Source organism: Triturus cristatus, chromosome 3_1 (assembly GCF_964204655.1).
Source record: "Triturus cristatus chromosome 3_1, aTriCri1.1, whole genome shotgun sequence".
In the NCBI taxonomy this organism is placed as follows: domain Eukaryota; kingdom Metazoa; phylum Chordata; class Amphibia; order Caudata; family Salamandridae; genus Triturus; species Triturus cristatus.
In genome coordinates, this window is record NC_140583.1 from 883870612 (window position 1) to 883888173 (window position 17562).

General features: G+C 45.8%; 1 protein-coding gene across 5 annotated transcripts in view; it reads right to left on the bottom strand.

Moving 5' to 3' along the window:
• XIRP2 (xin actin binding repeat containing 2) overlaps positions 1-17562 on the bottom strand; it is a 1007304-nt gene that overhangs the window by 94866 nt on the left and 894876 nt on the right. For all 5 annotated transcript variants that reach the window (XM_085645384.1, XM_085645388.1, XM_085645386.1 and 2 more), the window contains one exon: positions 12165-12275. In XM_085645384.1, coding sequence (XP_085501510.1) covers positions 12165-12275 — 111 coding nt within the window. The remainder of the gene's footprint in view (positions 1-12164; positions 12276-17562) is intronic.

Consider the following 17562-nt stretch of genomic DNA (forward strand, 5'->3'; position numbering starts at 1 on the left):
CTGCCGGTGGTATAAACTGGAGGTGTAGAAACAGATATATATATATATATATATATATATATCACAACAAAGTTCCATTTTACCGGAGGCCCCCGACCCTGCAGGGCGGGCTTTGTATGCAGGAATGGAAATCCTGTTGAATTCGTAGCACAAAAAGTTCAAAGCCACAACGTCGACTTGTTTGCAACAGGACTTTATTTGTCTCGTGACACAGCAAAAGAGTCCACTCTCAATCCTTACGCGTTTCGGCGATGTATCGCCTTGGTCACAGGTGAGTGAAATATATACCAAGTGGTCACATGGTCGTAGCCTACACTACGGGTCCCAGAATGCACCGGCACTTTCATTTCTTAACGTGGCACCGTAATCTGTCCATTATGCCACATTTGCGTTACAGTATCAGTGCCACGTGAATATGATGCAAAACAGTGTCTCGTTTTGTAGGTGCATGCTGCTCAAGTAATTAGCACAGTGCTGTTGCTTGTCACGCTTCTGTGTATTTTTTGCAATGCGGCGCTCTCAGAGAGGGGAGTCTCCCCTCCCGTCTCCCTTTCTTACACCAGCACCCGATATCCATGGCAGTCCGCTGGTTGGTGCGTGGTTTCAGCGGGTCATGCCTCCTCAATTTACATCACAACAAAGTTCCATTTTACCGGAGGCCCCCGACCCTGCAGGGCGGGCTTTGTATGCAGGAATGGAAATCCTGTTGAATTCGTAGCACAAAAAGTTCAAAGCCACAACGTCGACTTGTTTGCAACAGGACTTTATTCGTCTCGTGACACAGCAAAAGAGTCCACTCTCAATCCTTACGCGTTTCGGCGATGTATCGCCTTGGTCACAGGTGAGTGAAATATATACCAAGTGTCACGAGACGAATAAAGTCCTGTTGCAAATAAGTCGACGTTGTGGCTTTGAACTTTTTGTGATATATATATATATATATATATATATATATATATATATATATATATATTTATACACATATGAAAGCCATGAATCAAGGCTGCACCTGCCCCAACTAGACCCATGCTGACTTCGCAAGTGCCTGCTGCTGCTCCGAAGACCAAGAGGTCGTTGCCGCAAGTGAGGAGTGTCCGACGCCTCTCACGGAGCGAAGTGGCCCTGCCATCCACCAGGCTGGAAGCGCACCATGACCCGAGATGGGACCAGAGGTACGTCCCCCTACATGCGGAGGCACCAGTCTGCAGCGCAGCCTGCAGCCATCTGCCTGGGGAGGAAGCGCTCTACCAATGAAATGCACCCTGAACCCCAGCAGGCCCAAGCAAAAGCGGCCTCCCCGTGTCATGTGCACTCGCCGTGTACGCATGTATACTGCCACAGCTGCCCTGCGAGCCTACGAAGAAACAGCCTGCCTCGACAAGGCCCAGTAAAGGCTGCCCCGCCCCTGTCAGCATTTGCCTCCAGTCCTCACCTGCGGCCGAAAAAGTAGTCCTTGCTTCGTGCTGCCGTCCCTGCAGCCATCAATGTTCTCAGCCGGTGCCGCATCCCTCAACCGCAAGCTACACCAGAACCCTCACGAAGCCCGCAACACCGGAGAAGGCTATTGCGGCCTGTGGAGCATCTGAAGTGCCACATGGTGGTCAATAGGCCACACTGCACTCGACCTGGGACACTACTGCCGGAGCACCAGTTCTTGTTAAACCTATGAGTGCCACACGTCCAGAAGGCCAGCAGTGTTCTGCAACCAAGCCTCTGTCTCCATCCCCAGCCCAAGAGATAAAGGCTCAGCCAAGCACCTGGGACGGCATCAACACGGAGTGTTTTCAAGGCATTGTCAGCGTGTCAGAAGTGACTCGCAGCAGGAGAAGCTGCTGTATAACCCGATGGAAAACTATGGTGGTCTGCAATCTGTCTGCAATTGCACCCTGCCACAGGAGGAAGGAATCAGCCAGCACCTCATGCCTCCATCTGGGTGAGTGGACCTTCCTCTTCACATTGCCAGTCCTGAAGAGGCCAGTCTGCCTCCAGTCCGTCTTCTGCTACGGTACCCTGAAAGGAGAGCAACCACTGTGCCATCTACTGGCTGTTGAAAGGTATTGCACATGGAATAAAAGGAAAACCCCACAGTGGCATCTACAGAGTCCCACAGTGTCAGCAAAGCTGCCGCGACACCAGCACCAGTGGCTGAAGCCCCTCTGGTAGCCAGCCAGTTGAGAATTTTTGGTGACTACAAATACACCCGTGCCAAGGAAGGAGACTGTAGCCCAGCCACAAGCAAGACAGGCTGAAGAGACTGTGCACTGCTTCCAGAACAACTGCAGAGAGTAGCCGAGGGCACTACCAACTATTGAAAAAGGGAGAGACTGGAAAACCCCTGAGAGACCCGACACACACAAAGATACCTCAGCCAAGAGAAGCATTGAGTGGCCAAACGAGGTCCAGCAAAAGTACAAAGACCAGAGGCAGCCATGCATGCTCCACAAAAGTTGCAAGGAGAAAGGTGAATGTGCGCACACCCCCGCATGGCTGTCTGATGCCACCACAAGTGAGAAGAGTGCGCCACACGCCCCTGGCGGTGAACAAGCACCACCGCAAGGAGGAAGAGCAGGCACGTCAGGTGCCAGCAGAGGGCACCCAGCAAGAGACTAGGCGTGAGCACCACTAGTATTCCCCAGCGATAAAAGGGGAGGTTAGTGCTCCACAGAGGTAGAACAGCACCTCCTGGTCGTCAGTTTCAGGAAGCACAAGAGGAGCAGCCACCACGTTCAACGCAGGAGACAGACTGAGAGTCTACTCACTGGTGCGCACAGACAGTGAATGGCTACATAGAGGAATGTGTGCCAGCTGCCCCAGTACTGTCTAGAAGAATTTCATATGGAGTTACCATCCCTGCCAAGCATGCAGAAAACAGGGCAGGATCCAACGTCATGACAGCGCAGCTTCAATGTGCAAGAGCAGTGCTTTTGAGTGAAGAGTAGGCGGAAGGGAGATTACCCGCCATCTGCAAAACACCGAGGAGATCCCAGAGGAGAGAGGGGCCCCGTGTGGCCCATACGCAGGAAGGAGAGAGATCGTGGTCAACCTACCTGCACCAACATCGCCCAGCAGTGGGTCAGAGACCATTCAGAGAGTGCCTCCAATACTGCCTGAAGACTGTGGTGTGCATCGGTCCCTTACAGGTATGAGGAGATTCCTGCACTCCGAGTGGCACGCCGCCACAACTGACGCAAGAGAAGGGAGATACTTACCTCCCACAGCGATCCTAAGTTACAGCCGGAATACTCTGTCGAGGAGAAGAATGGTATGGAAGGCACTACAGAACAGATCCATCAATGCACACCTACCTCCACTGCGCCCATAAAATGGCTGACGCACCTGAGAAGACACCCAGTCTTACTTGACAGGACTGGACCGGTGAGTGGTCCATGACGGGAGAAGATGCGAAGTCACACGACGGAGTGAGCAGGAGGTCCCTGTGAGATTGCATGGCCTTTCGTCACATTTCAGAGCATGTACAGACAGAACATGCGTTGTGTGGCCTTTCGCCACATTTCAGAGCAGGTGTAGAAGCGACCTGCATTGCGTGGCCTTTCGACACATTTCTGAAGAAGATACGAAGTGGAGAGATATAGGACGGTGACAGTCCTATTCCAGGAAAGCTGACGACAACAGGTGCGCAGTAGAAGTCACCAAAAGGGGCCCTGAACAAATACTCGCACCATCACCTGAATGCACCTTCTAAGATACGACAGCCCCTGGGGTGCGGTGACGTCATTCTTCACAGTGACCGTCCAGCCACCTGTCGCTGGCTGCTTAAAGGAAAGGGCATCCCTGTTTGCTTACACACATGCCAAACAAGAAGAGCTGCACCAAGTGTACAAAGAGTATCATGACTGCAAAAGTTTGTCAGTCACCCCTAATCACTGCCAGTCTTCACCACCTGTTGCACAGTCGTCTCATGGCAGCCACTCCATCATCTGCCATGTGCATCACTACCATCCCTGGAGCGTCAAGTACCACAACTGGAGTCCTGCACCATTGCCATACAGAGCGACGATCTGAAGATACAGTGACTATCCGTTTAACTGGTGCATGTCCTGATCCTGGTTGCGAGAGCATGTTCTGACCAGGACACATCCACCCCTGAAGTTTGCACGAGTGACTAGGTGGTGGCTCCAAAGTCAGAGCCCATATGCAGTCCCGTGGCAACTCATCCAAGGGGCCTCCCCCAAGCGTGAGAGATGGACTTTACTTTGCCCCATCAATGGATTCCAGGAAGAAGCCAGGCCATGCAGCCAAGACTTCAACAGGTCACAGAATGCCAAGACTGTCGTCAAGGGATCAAGCGACATCGTCAGGTGTTTTTACAACGGACTCCACCTATGCTCCTGATGCACCTATGTTTGAACTATAAGACACTAATTGCCGCACAGCAAGAGTACGCTGAACTGACGAACATCACATAGGTGGACTATCACTCAACTGACGCCCAGCTGAAAGGTCCAGACTTCATCAGCATCGTGTTCGTGTCCAGATATGCCTGGTTAAAGTATGGACATGTGCCAAGATGTCGGGGTGCTCCCAGCTGCACCCGTCAACCGCTGTCCTGCGAAATACATCTGAGACTTCAGTTATTTTTGGTTTGTTCTCTCATTCCTTCCCATAGGTTGGACTCTTGTTTGTTGTTTTTCGTTTTAATAAAATTTGGGAGGAATGTTGTGTCCTGCTGGACATAGTCTAGTGTTTCTGCCAGCCACTCCCTTGAGGGCTGGCCCACACCCACACCCCCTCACCCATCCACCACGGATGTCACCAGTCAGGTAACCCTGCAAAAAAAAGTGCCCGAGTGCACGTGCTTGTGGCTGGTTCCAGTAACCACATACACTGCATCTGTGTCGTTTATTCATTGTCATGTGGGCCTAGGACCCACTAAACAACAGGGGCCAGGCGACAGAGAGCATCATGGGAGAGATTTACATTCAGGAGGCTAAAATATATGTAGGGAAGCCGGGACTGTCATCTATGTTTCCGCCCCTCCTCCTGCATTACCAGGCAAACACTACAGCAAGTTTTACCCACAGGATCAGCTTTCGAACCCTTTCTCTCATACGTGCGTGCGTGCACACACACACACACACACACACACACACACACTTACTCAGGGTCGGACGGGGAACCGAAACCGGCCCTGGTAAACTGCTTGGCTGCCCTCCCGAGGGGGAAAGGGAGGGTGAGCTGTTTGCTTGGGCTGGTTTTTACCGATTTTGTTACTGCGTGCCGATATGGCCGGCCCCCGGTAAAGAAAACGGCCCCCAGGGGCCAAAAACCGGCCTCCACCCTGGCAGCCCACCGGGGAAACACCCGGTGCCCGCTACGGCCAATCCGGCCCTGCACTTACTGCATCACAGCCAACACAATGGCTGCAAGTGGGCAGTACAGGAAGAGATTCCTAGCCATTTCCGTTTGGTATTATTAAAGCATAAACAAATATGCACTTTCTGGGCTTCCAGTGAAAACAAGCATTTGCAATGTAATAGGTCTCGCATTTTAGAAACTTTGACGCATTAGTATTATAAATGACAATGCCTTATTATTGCAGGTGTTTTTTTTTTTTTTTAAACACAAATAAATGGCATTGTCATTTACAACACTGATAGGTCAAAATCTCGCAATTGTGAGACCTATTGCATTGCAAATATTTTTTTTTTTCTGGTCCGACGTCCCATTAATATATGTATGTGAACCAATAACGCGAATAACTCACGCAGTGCCAATCAGTGTCGTATGCAGGCCCTCTAAGGGAACCAGCAGATTGTCTGGCAGGCTTTTGATGCCTGTCAAAGGCCTGTGGGGCTGCGGAAAGCCAGTCGTATGCTAGGGTCTGTAACGGGACTTCCTCTGTGCCAGTGCTCGGACTCTGCTGGCTATCCTTGTAAGAGAATTTGGCGTAATGGCTAGAGCTGCCAACTCGGAGCTAGGGAACCAGGTTCGAGTTGTGGCGTTGAATAAACAATATGTGATTCTGGGCAAATCGCTGAGCTTTTCTCATGCGTACCATTAATGAATGTCTCCTTATGTAATGTAACTAGTGCTTATGTAAAGTGCTCCAATATGGTCAGGTAGAGTACCTGCTTTATAAAACTGGGAAAAAAGCAGTTACATTACACAAGGATGCATTCATGTTTAGGTCTTAGCCAGACAGACCATGAGTTGTCTCTCTACTCCCTGTGTTGATTTAATTGTCTCATCCCTCCTGCCACACAGAAAAGCAATATAACTTGGTCAGCGCTGGCCACGTCATAGTGTTTCTTTCCCGTGAGTTTTAGCCATGCTGAAGAGATGTAGTGCTATACAACATGGCTATAGACATTCAAATTGACAACACCAATAGCCCTTGCATTGGTCGATTGACTTTGCTAATGCTTGTTGTTATCATGCCGTAGGCGCTGTTATAACACCCCATCAGCCTTCTTTCTTGTTCTCTCATTCTCCAGGTTAGCCCCAGCTGCCGCACAATATTAAGCCAACCCCCCTCCCCCCCCAAATAAACAACCTGGCACCACACCGAGGAGCTAGTCTGAGTGAGTCTCATGAGTTAGGGGGAAGTGAGGAGATGCTTGAGCTCAGAATCCAGTCACATTGCTTATGTAATCGGCCAAGGACTGACCTCTGAACACAAAAAGGGTTCCCTCATGCCTCATTTTATTCACATATTTCAAAGAACACGAGCGACCCATACGTCCTTGTGAGCTGGGTAAGCACTAATGCTAAAGAGACAATGTTCACAAGGAACTCATTTATCCAAACATTTTTAAATATGCAAAATAAAATGATTTGCTCAGACTTAATCTGAATCGCACTGTTGATATCAAATACGACCTCTAGAGCCGGTCACGGTACACTTTACCTTAAATTGTGTCTAAAGAAGCCCATCACAGCAGTTAGTCAAATTTTACTTACTTCAGCCGAAGTAAGTGACAATTATTTTTCCATTTACAATATGTACCACAGATGGATTTCATTATACATAAAGCATTTGAGAATTATGCATATAGTTGCACATAGTGAGTGATTTGTGAGTCCCAGTGGAGTGATCATAACCTAACTTAGTGAATATTAAGTAAAAACAAGTGAAGAGTGGGGAATTGGTCATTGGTAAAACATCAAAAGGAGAGCTGTATGCAATAGGAAATGAATTATTTTAGGCTCTCCTCTTTTTTTGTCGACGGCGTTTCGACCCTCTCTTGATACGGGGTCTCTTCAGGACGGCGTTTCTGGGGACAGTACAGCACAAGGCATTATTTCATGTAGGTTCCTAGCAGAGAGGATAATTGCTGTTGGACAGTGGAGAACCATGGATCAGAACAGCATAATAGCTGAACTGTTTAAAGGTTCTGTCGACTGCATGGACAATTGTGGGTTAAAGGTAGAAACCCTCGGATGAAGCCTGATGCAATGCTGCTCACTGAATGCAGTACCGGGACGAATGATGCGTCGCCGCGTGGACCTCTGAATAGAGCGATGTTCCATTTTAGACACAATTTAAGGTAAAGTGTACCGTGACCGACTCTAGAGGTAATTTTATTCACAAGCATCAGTGGGTACGCCAAATGTCTTTCCGACCAGGGCGCTATCCTGACAAAGGCCACCTTTGGTTGCAATGGTAGAATCCAGGAAGTATTCGACTGCTATGTAGCTTGGCAGTGGCCGTCACTAAACGCGTACACGGGCTTGTCATGGGTCTGGGACATGGTTTGTGGCAGTGAAGGTTGAATGAAACAAAAACAAAAAATGCAGTGAGATTGTATGTTTGTCAGTGACAGAACCCCGCATTAATTGCTTGTTTTTCATGCCGAACGAGGTCAAGGAGCCATTAGGCAACTTTTACTTTTCCTCCCGTCGTCAATAAGGTACACGTGACATCAAGCAAGATGGTGGGATACAATACAAAATGCTTTGGTCATATGATGATAATCTTTCCAAATTCAATTTACGATTCAAATGTTTTTGTGTTTTGGAAATCACACATTGGCAACAAAATGAGTGTTGATCAGCCGTGGCCTGCAGGAGTGTGTGCCTAAGCATTAAATGCTGCCCTTATGTGAAAGCTGGAGCCCAGCACAGCTGGGTGATGTCCAGCGCCTGACAACTTATTACAGAGAAGCTGACAAGTAGATGGAGGTGCAAAAACATACAGACCAATGTATTGCCCGTTATCAATCGTTAAAGGCAGCAGTTTTTAATACAGGTGGCAACTCTATCCCTCTCTCAAAACAACAACTTCCTACATCGGTAGCTAACGGCCAGCGAGTTTATCGACACGACTCCGCAGTGCCGGATTTTGTCGAATTGCGCGTGCATGGGGTAGCTGTTTGGAAAGGGAAGAGAGCGAGAGGTGCGCGAAATGAAAATGGCCTGCCTGCTGTTTAATAAATATATTTTAAAAAACAAAGTTTGTTGAGGCGCACATACCACAATGAAAGAGTGCTGCCGCTACTTAAAATATAACAAAAAATGAACAGCACGTGTCTGCCAAAGGTAAAGCTCAGCTGGAGCTGTGCTGATTTGAATTGAAAAGAAAGCACACGCAGTAGCCATTATTGTATGAAGCTGCCCAATTAAAAACAAATTTGCAGTGCCAGCTGCTTCAAAAGAGAAAGCACACTGATTGTAAGCAATGTACGTGTGCCTGCAGTAAGAGACACTCAATTAAGAAAAGGGCCAGTCGCCATGGGAGGTTACAAATCAAACAAGGCGGTACTAAGGAGGGACTAACAAGCCTATTTATGAATCAGAAGCCTGCATTTAGGAAGGGCAATGACACAAGCCACTGAAAAATGGGCGGAGAGTGGGCGGGGCCTCGTTTCCATACTCTACTACAGCAAGTCTCGCAGAGTAGCTCATGCGCGCTGACTCAGGCTCGACCTAAAAACAAATAATGAAAAAGCGTGCTGGCAAGCAAGAGAGGGTAGTTACTTCTTTAGCACTTTGGGGTGAATAATTCGCATATATGTGCCACGAGCAGATATACTAAGGCCAGTCAATGAGCTTCTCAGACCTGATATAGAAGGACACCTCACATCTTGATGTGCAGGTTCAGACTGTGAACTGACAATGCACTCACTCCCCACCCGGGTAGTGCTTCGCCAGAGTTTGAAGCCGTGGTTTCCTTCTTCCATGAACTCTAGATATTGCAAGTGCATATTAATATATGTTCGACGCTTAGACTGGGCGTATGTTCCAGACTTAAGAATGCTAAATAAATGCAGAACGTTTATATTGCTTGTGGTCATAATCAGTGCCTAAAATTGAAGAGATTTGGAGCATGCTATAAAGGGCTGCATTTCCTTTACAAAGCAAACCACACAGTTTCTCAAACAAATAAGCTATCATTGGGGGCACTCATCCGTAGCATCCTAAAGTCGTTCTCCCTGAGTGGCGCCCCAAAGGTTGCCAAACAACGCATACATTTGAAGTTGCTGTTTACTTGAAAACGATATAAACCTTGTAGCTCGCTGAACGAATCCATTTCTATTCCATGGCACTTTCGTAAATGCGTTACTCCATACCCCTCTGAAATTAAGACATTTGGGTAGCCAGCAAGATTGAGATGATTAAATAGCCTGCTGAGTAAAACACCCCCTCCAACGCACCCACCATGCTGTCCCTGCAGAACACGAGCCTGAAGCCCCACCAAGGATGGCCTTCCATCCTTTCCGTAAATTGAGGGCCATTACATTTACTTACAGTGACACTTGTTCACGGCACTTATTGACTGCACACCTGCAGTATAAAGCACAGCATGACAAAAAATATATTCAAAATCTTCTTTATGTAGCTGATGTGAGTGAGGATGTTTGTGTAATAAAACTTGCCCAGTGATGTTTCACAGCACTTTAAAAAGTGGAGGCATGTCCATTTACCCAAGAAAGTGCTTCAGTTACCTATTAAAGACGCATCACAATCCAAGGAGAAATGTGCCCATGCAACCGCCAAACAGGCAGAAAACATTTATCATGGAGGTTTTTTTTCCATTGTTTTGTTTAAAGACCGCGCTACAGACAAAAGGGTTTGAAATGATGGACACTCGAGTTTGCGAAACACATGGCTTCTATCGGTAGGAAACCTCATATAGACTTGTACCAGTGGCTGCAATTCTCTGATTATGAGTTCTGCAAATCCTTCCTGTGTGCACATTCTAGTCACGATGGAGCCATCGCACACTGCACTGCAGGGCTTTAAGTGGGATCAAAAAAGTGAGAGGGCTCTAAAACAGGTGCGAGATAAAAGGTGCAAAGTGGGTGCTGAAGGAAACAAGACAAACAGCAACGTATGGAAAGCAACAATTAAAACAAAAGAGTTCTCCCAAACAACAGTTAAAGAGTGAATGCATAAGGTAACTGTCCTTGGCCAGTGCTCCTCAGCCTTGAACAGTAGTGAGGTATCAGCTGGCGAAGGAGTTAGGAGGCAGCAAAGAAGAGTGACACTGGAGTGAGCCTATGGCAAGCTGCAGGCAGGAATAACGTTGTTTCATGGGTTACAGCAGGTCTTGCAGAAAGTGCATGGGAGCTACCTAGGCTCTACCTAAAATCAAATTCACTCCATCACAAAAAGGTTGAACAAACTTCTTTCTGGACTTGGAATTAGCAGAATAGGAAGATTTGAAGAGGTTTTCACAAATTAATTTCTCACAGAATTCCAAGCTCAGAAGAGTCTTATTATTATTAGAGGTCGTTCTGTGAACAAATTCACAATAACGCTATAGCGAGAGCATTGCTTCTGGTCAATCTATCTCCTTCCCTCACACCCTCTTTTCCACCTGCCTTTTCACTCTACTTCCTTCAACTAATGCCCCACCCGCAGCTACTAACCATCTATCCAATTTATCTCATTACTATACGTAAACCCAGCGGTTCTCATTAAAGACATTCCATCCACCCATGTTTCTACAATCCATGCACAGTACCTCCCAGCCATCTTGCCTTCTGATAAACCTCTCCTTTGTGTCTAGCTCCCAGCCTCCTGTTTCTTTTTCCCCTAGGAGTCCACTTTGCCTCCTCCCCATCCTTTGTACTACAACCAACTTACCATTTGTTTTACTTGCCTAACTATTGCCCAGCCTTCATCTGTTCTTCCTCATGCCACACTTCCTTCATCCCTACCAGCTGTGAACCCCCATTTCTCATCAGTTCACTTTATCTTGCTTTTTCCCATCTAATTCAAACATCACCCTTCATTCATCATCTCTGCAGGATGCCCATCATGCCTGTTCTCATTCGTCACCATTCTCCCTCCCTCCCATCCATACCGAAATTATTTATTTGTGCATTCACTCTTTCCACCCGAGATCCACCTGCCCACTTTTTCATGCATCTATTCCATCTGTCCTCCTTTCATTCTTTCGCAGTTTTCTTCACCTTGGCTGCTTTTTAATTGTCTTTTATCGCTGCTGTTCTTTTTTTCCCCTCCTTCCAAAATCAAATCAAAATCAGCCTTCTGCCCCCTTGTTCCTGGCAGTTCACTTGCCCTTCTTATGCTCAAAGAACTTCAAAATTTTATTTTTTGCATGTATGAATAAAGGTTCTTCCTATATTGTCTTTCTCTCTTCCATTCGTGGATCTCAAGGGAGAGATTTTCAGTTAGGATACTAATTTACTTGGATGCTGCACAATAAGGGATGGTAAATCTAGGTGAACTGAGGCTGAACAAAGACCACACAGAAAATTCTTGGGAATAGAGAGTCAAGCTCATTAGCCAGAAAAGTAACCTGCAAGGTACCACAGTAAATGTAAATGTGTTTGTACTTGTATAGCGCACTGCCACCCCCAACGGGGGCATCCTGGCGCTTTTACTCATACCGCTGTGGAACCCTTCCTGGCTTTCCATGTGAGGTGTCCACTCCTGGGCACCCCCATGGTGAGGCCAGGCATCCCAGCGCTGTTGGGGCCGTTGTGGAGATTAAGCAAGCTATTGCCCAGAGTTGCAGCGTGGGACCCATGATTAGAATAGGCACTGAGGCGAGAATATCCGGTCCGCGGAATTTATAGCCCGAGACCCTGCCGTGACGGGAATCGAACCCTGGTCCCGGACCAGTGCTCTGCATCGAGGTCTGCCACTCTAACCATTGAGCCACACTTCTCCACAGTATACGATGCAACACAATGTAGTAACTATTACAAATACGACATGTTCGTCATCATTACCTCTTCACTTTGAAGCGTTGAACACTGAATAGCTGTAGGAGTCGAGTGATCCAATTGTTTAATTTCTTGTGAGCTACTTTGTACAGTAACTTCACTGCTACTTCTGATTTCCTGTAGGATGTGATTAAGCGAAAGAAAAGTTAAGTACGTATTTCTGTACAGTTTTCCATAAATGCCTTTCATGTGCAACTTAATGAAAAAAGTTTGGTATTTTTGCAGTTTATCATAAAGAATACCTTAAAATTGAATTGTAAATTGGATAGAGAATGCGGTCTGTAAGATCCTCTTCGAGAGCGAAACATCAACACTTTATCCAGATATTCTGAAATTAAGTAGCTATTTTGTTCCAGTCTTTAGAACACTAAACTGTAGGAAATGTAGTTTTTGTTTCCCATTTTCAATCTTCACATATTGACCATTGAAGACACTCCCTTGGTTCCCCCAAAAAAGCGAATGGTTAGACCTCTCCGGCATTACTTACCGGAATGCCCCATCTCTGCAGCTATTCAAATGCCTCCTGTCATCCCCATAACAGAACATATCAGTACAACTAGCGTAAATACAATGACTGAACAAGAGCTTATCCACCAACAGTGTTCAAAGTTAATAACTTCATTCTACAGAACCTGCAACATTCTTTAAAGTTAGTAAACCATTAAAGATATTACAATGGCTAAAAAAAAACAGTCAGACTAAAGCATTAGATGTGAAAGTTCCATCACTCCAAAGTCCATTTTAACATTGTTATATACATATTGGACTACTTGCCTTAGCAAAGAAAAGGAAACAAATACTTACAATGTGTAAATGTAATATAATGAATGGTAACCACAATGGTGAGCATTTTCTCAGAGAGAACAATTTTGCCATCGTGCTCGCAACTGAGAAGTCATGGTTTAAAAAAGACAAGCAAAGAGCTTCTGTTCTTAACTGAACAGAACCAAGCCTCAATGTTCAATTTCAGAAAGGAAGGCCTTACCATAGAGCAAGTTCTCTCCAATTGGAGGAAGGAGGACTGTCAGCGTCATAAGACCAGGATCGTGCCACTAAAGTAGGAAACAAAATATACTTCTATTGCTATATTTCTCTGTGATCTCGACTTTTGATATGATGTTATTACTCCACCTTACGTTTTGATTGGTGGCAGGCACAGTGGTGTAATGAAACTTGAGGGGGGCCCTTGCAAGGTACGAGGAGGGGCCCCTCACTCCGGATTTAATCAGGAGCTCTCAGGCCAGAGTACTATGCTGAGGGGGCTCCCCCTGCAGCTCGGGGCCCCCGCACACGGGGGACTGCAGGGGCCTGTGTTATGCCACTGGTCAAACAAAGTGTTTATAATTCAGCTTTTTCCATGAAGCGGCACAGATATGTCAGCAAAGTTCCACTTCTTCATCCAGTGACTATGGAGTCAGTCTAAGTATCTCAATTTTCCCCCATTGATTATTCTGAGAAATGTTAATACTTTCATCATGCCACACCCATAGTGGCTTTACCCTTATGTCTTACTAATACCATTGTTCATGAGCCCATTACATGGGTCTCTCTTGGGTATTTGAACAAGAATAATCATTATAACATTTATTTTCCTCGCATTTGGTTTTTCAGGAAAAGAAGCTGATGCCTTCATCACAAGAGTAGCAGTTTGAAGAAATAGGACTTTTATTGTTTCAATGAGTCCTAATATTGGGCAAGTAAAAAGGCTATGGTGAATTATTATGTTTTTGTATGGTGAAATTTAACAAATATAGAAAAGTATTTGGGATCACAGTGATAGCTTTAAAAGTCATCTGAACTCATAGATGTAGATCCCCAAAAATATTAAGATAGCACTTGTAACATAAGGGACTCTTTGGGCTCCAATGACATCATACGGTTGCCTCAATGGCCTCCTGTTTGCAGCTGAGGGGCTAAATGAAGAGCAAGAAGTGAAAGTTCCAGAAATTGCAAACCTATTCCTGGTGCTCTCACCCCTTATTGAGGCCACCTTCCTAATACTTACATTTAACATGTTCAAGCAATATTATGTTATTTTGTAAACCATCTTAAATCAAATTAGTGAGTGGCATTGTTTCACTAGCTTCCTTTATGGACACTGATTAATTAAAACACCAAGGGTAGAAAAAGTGATATCACACAACCACTCACTCCCAACGTTATCACATTGTTGACATATCATCATCACAACATTAGCAGAATAACAGGCTATTTGCTACTAAACGGCTAGGGAAGGTAAATGATTAAAAACTAACTAAAAAGTACTCTATGCCCTGATTACTTTATGTTCCTGTCGGTGCCTTTATGACCTTTGAGATCAGCATCAGCAAAGCCAGTGTCAAGAGTAACAATTGTTACCACTTATTGACATCCACACCTTCCAGTCATTTTCAAGAGTCCACCTGCAGGAAATGGATATGATGCAGAAAAAATATCAGATTGAAATGAACTTGAGCACAGGTACAGGTAAGAGTTTAGAAAAGCATACCTAAGCACTTTTACATCATCACTGAATCAGTAAAATAGTGCTAGGTATTTATGCACTTTGTTTGAGACTGGTTTTGCTCTGGCATCATTTCAGCCTCTTCTTAGGTCTTCTTCGGGGACTCCCTGCATCAAGATATCCACGACCCTCAGATGCCTGAAAAGGGTGGGTGCTAGAGTCAAGCATTGATTGGCTCTCTTATCACATGACATCAATTGCATGTCTGAAGCAATGTAGGATGATGCTCTGGTAAGCAAAGTGCTTCAGGACTGCTGTTGTGCGGTCAGGGTTGGAAGCCCTATAGATTGTGCCTTCCCATCAGAGAGGTATTTACACTGCAGCACCTTGTCTTTTAAAATCATTACTGTACTAGCTCAGACCTAGAGCTATCTCATTACATACATACACAGAGACAGCATAAAAAGTGCTAAAAAGTTTGTGCTCTCTCCCCTAAACATAGTAACATTGCTTAATTCTCAATTGGCATATTTAATTTATTTATAAGTCCCAAGTAAAGTGGCACTCCCTGTTCCCAGAGCCTGTAAATTAAACACTACTAGTGGTACTGCAGCACTGATTGTGCCACCCACTGAAGTAGCCCTTAACCAGGTCTCAGGCCTGCCACTGCAGAACATGTTTGTGCAGTTTACACTGCCACTTCTATCTGCCAAAATAAACCTTTTGCTAGGCCCAAACCTTAACTTTTTATACATTCAAGTCACCCTACAAATAGGCCCTGGACAAGCCAGAGGGCAAGGTACATCTCATGGTAGTGAAAAACATTTCAATTAGTTTTTCACTACTGTCAGGACTATATCCCCCATAAGATGACACTAGGATTACCTTATTACATTTTATAAGTGTAGTTCGCAACTATGAAGCTATAGACTTGTTGATTTTGGTGTCTCTTTAATCACAATTTAAAATCTAAACTTATGGTGAAGTCGATTTTAAATTGCAATTCTGAAAATGCCACTTTTAGAAAGTTGGCATTTTCTTACTTTAGCCAGTTGGTGTCTGCTGCCTGTCTCTGATCACATGTCTAGGGTGGGTGATAATTGGGCTTTGTGTATTCCCCTTAGACAACCACAGACAATGGGAGCTTATGTGTGACTTGATGGGCCATCCTGGAAGGATGGGAAGGAAGAACTGGACACAACCTCACTTACACCTGAATAGGCTGTGTCCTGTCCCCACAGAAAGAGCTGCATACCTCCCTGTAGTGAGTCTGGCGACAGGGCAGGAAGGGAGGACCACTTTACACTTTGAAGGCTTGTCTTTGAAGTTCCCCTATTTGAAAGGCATGACTGGGTACAAGTACTGGACCCCAGACACCACCACATCAGTACCCTTCTTCATCTGTGAAGACACTGTCAACAAGGGCTGTTGTTGTGCTGCTGAAAGGACTACTGCTTTGTTGGACTCCTGCTTTGCTGTGCTGACCTGCTGCCCTCCTGCTTGGGTGAGAAGGATTGGACTTGCATCACTAGAACCAGAGTAACTCCAAGAGCTGGCTGGCTGGTGCCCTGATCGGAGATCTCATGGACATAAAAGACTTCCAACCAACATGCTTCTTCAATGAGACATCTGTGAGTCTGCCCTGCCAAGTGGTGCCAGCCCAGTCCTGGACACTTGAAGTGGGCCTAAGGTGCATCTCCAGTGGAACGGATGCATCCTGTGCTGAACTAAACATTCCTTAGCAGAACCGATGCATCTCCTTGGCTGAGCGGTGCATCCTCGAGCAGAAGCGTTGCATCGCCGCTGTTGCATGGATTGGACCCGTTGCAAAAGACTCGCATTTCCGCAGCCTCCCGCATCTGGGACGGACACTTGAGATTCGGATATCCTTCTGTGCAATGCTTTACCCAACGCAAGCTCCTCGCATCCCTCATCAATAACAGCCTCGACAAGGATGCCTGATCTCCGCATCGCCGCCTCACTGCTCATGGGAACCGACGCATCGCCTTGACTGCGTCTCGCACTCTCGACACCAAACTTCCAACTGCAAGCCCTGTTGATAGGATCCTCGATGTCGAGGTATCAGGCACTTGTACTGCCGCCTATCAGCATCCTGGAACCAACGCATCGCCTCATCTGCACGACGCATCTTCAATGCAGATCCACGCAAGTGCTACCCAACCAGGATTAAGGTACTTTAGTTCAGCAGGTCTAACTGGGTCCCAGCAACTGGCCCACGCTTCATCACGGTCAGCCTGAACTTTTGACTTTCTCCCGGTCCCGCTCTACCAGATATCCCAAATAACACTTTTTGCTTCTTGGCGCTATTTTTACCTAAATCTTTTGAATTCCAGATCTCAAGTTCTACTTATTGGATTTTTATCGTTTCGATCTTGGTTTAGTTATTAAAATAAGCTCTATGTTTCTAATGTGACATGGAAGCTTTTTGTGTAGTGTTTTCACTATTTAACTGTTTGAAGTGTTGCACAAATACTTTGCACATTGCCTCTAAAGTTAAGCCTGACAACTCTTTGCCAAGCAACCAGAGTGTGAACACAGGTTAATTTAGGGTTTGCCTTCTTCCTACCCTGATAGGATTGTGGCTGCTGCTTGACTAGGGCTCATATCCCTAATAACCACCAACCCAATTACTAACATGCAGGATAGCTCAAATCATGTTTGGGAACTAATGTGAAATTTGGGAAAATAAGGGTAATAGCAAGACAGGAAGCTCTAATGATATGTGTATAACAAATATTTACATAGTGGAAGCTGATGTTCACCGCAAATTGAATGATACACTTGATTCTGTAGTTAATGTAGGAGGGACTGAAGATCAGAGAGCCATGCCCTCTTCTATAGAATGCTAATCACCTCCTGTTACCGTCATAGTATCAAAACGGACAATAAGAAAACTAAGAAAACAAGAGACATTTCTAATTTTCATGATCAAACAATTGC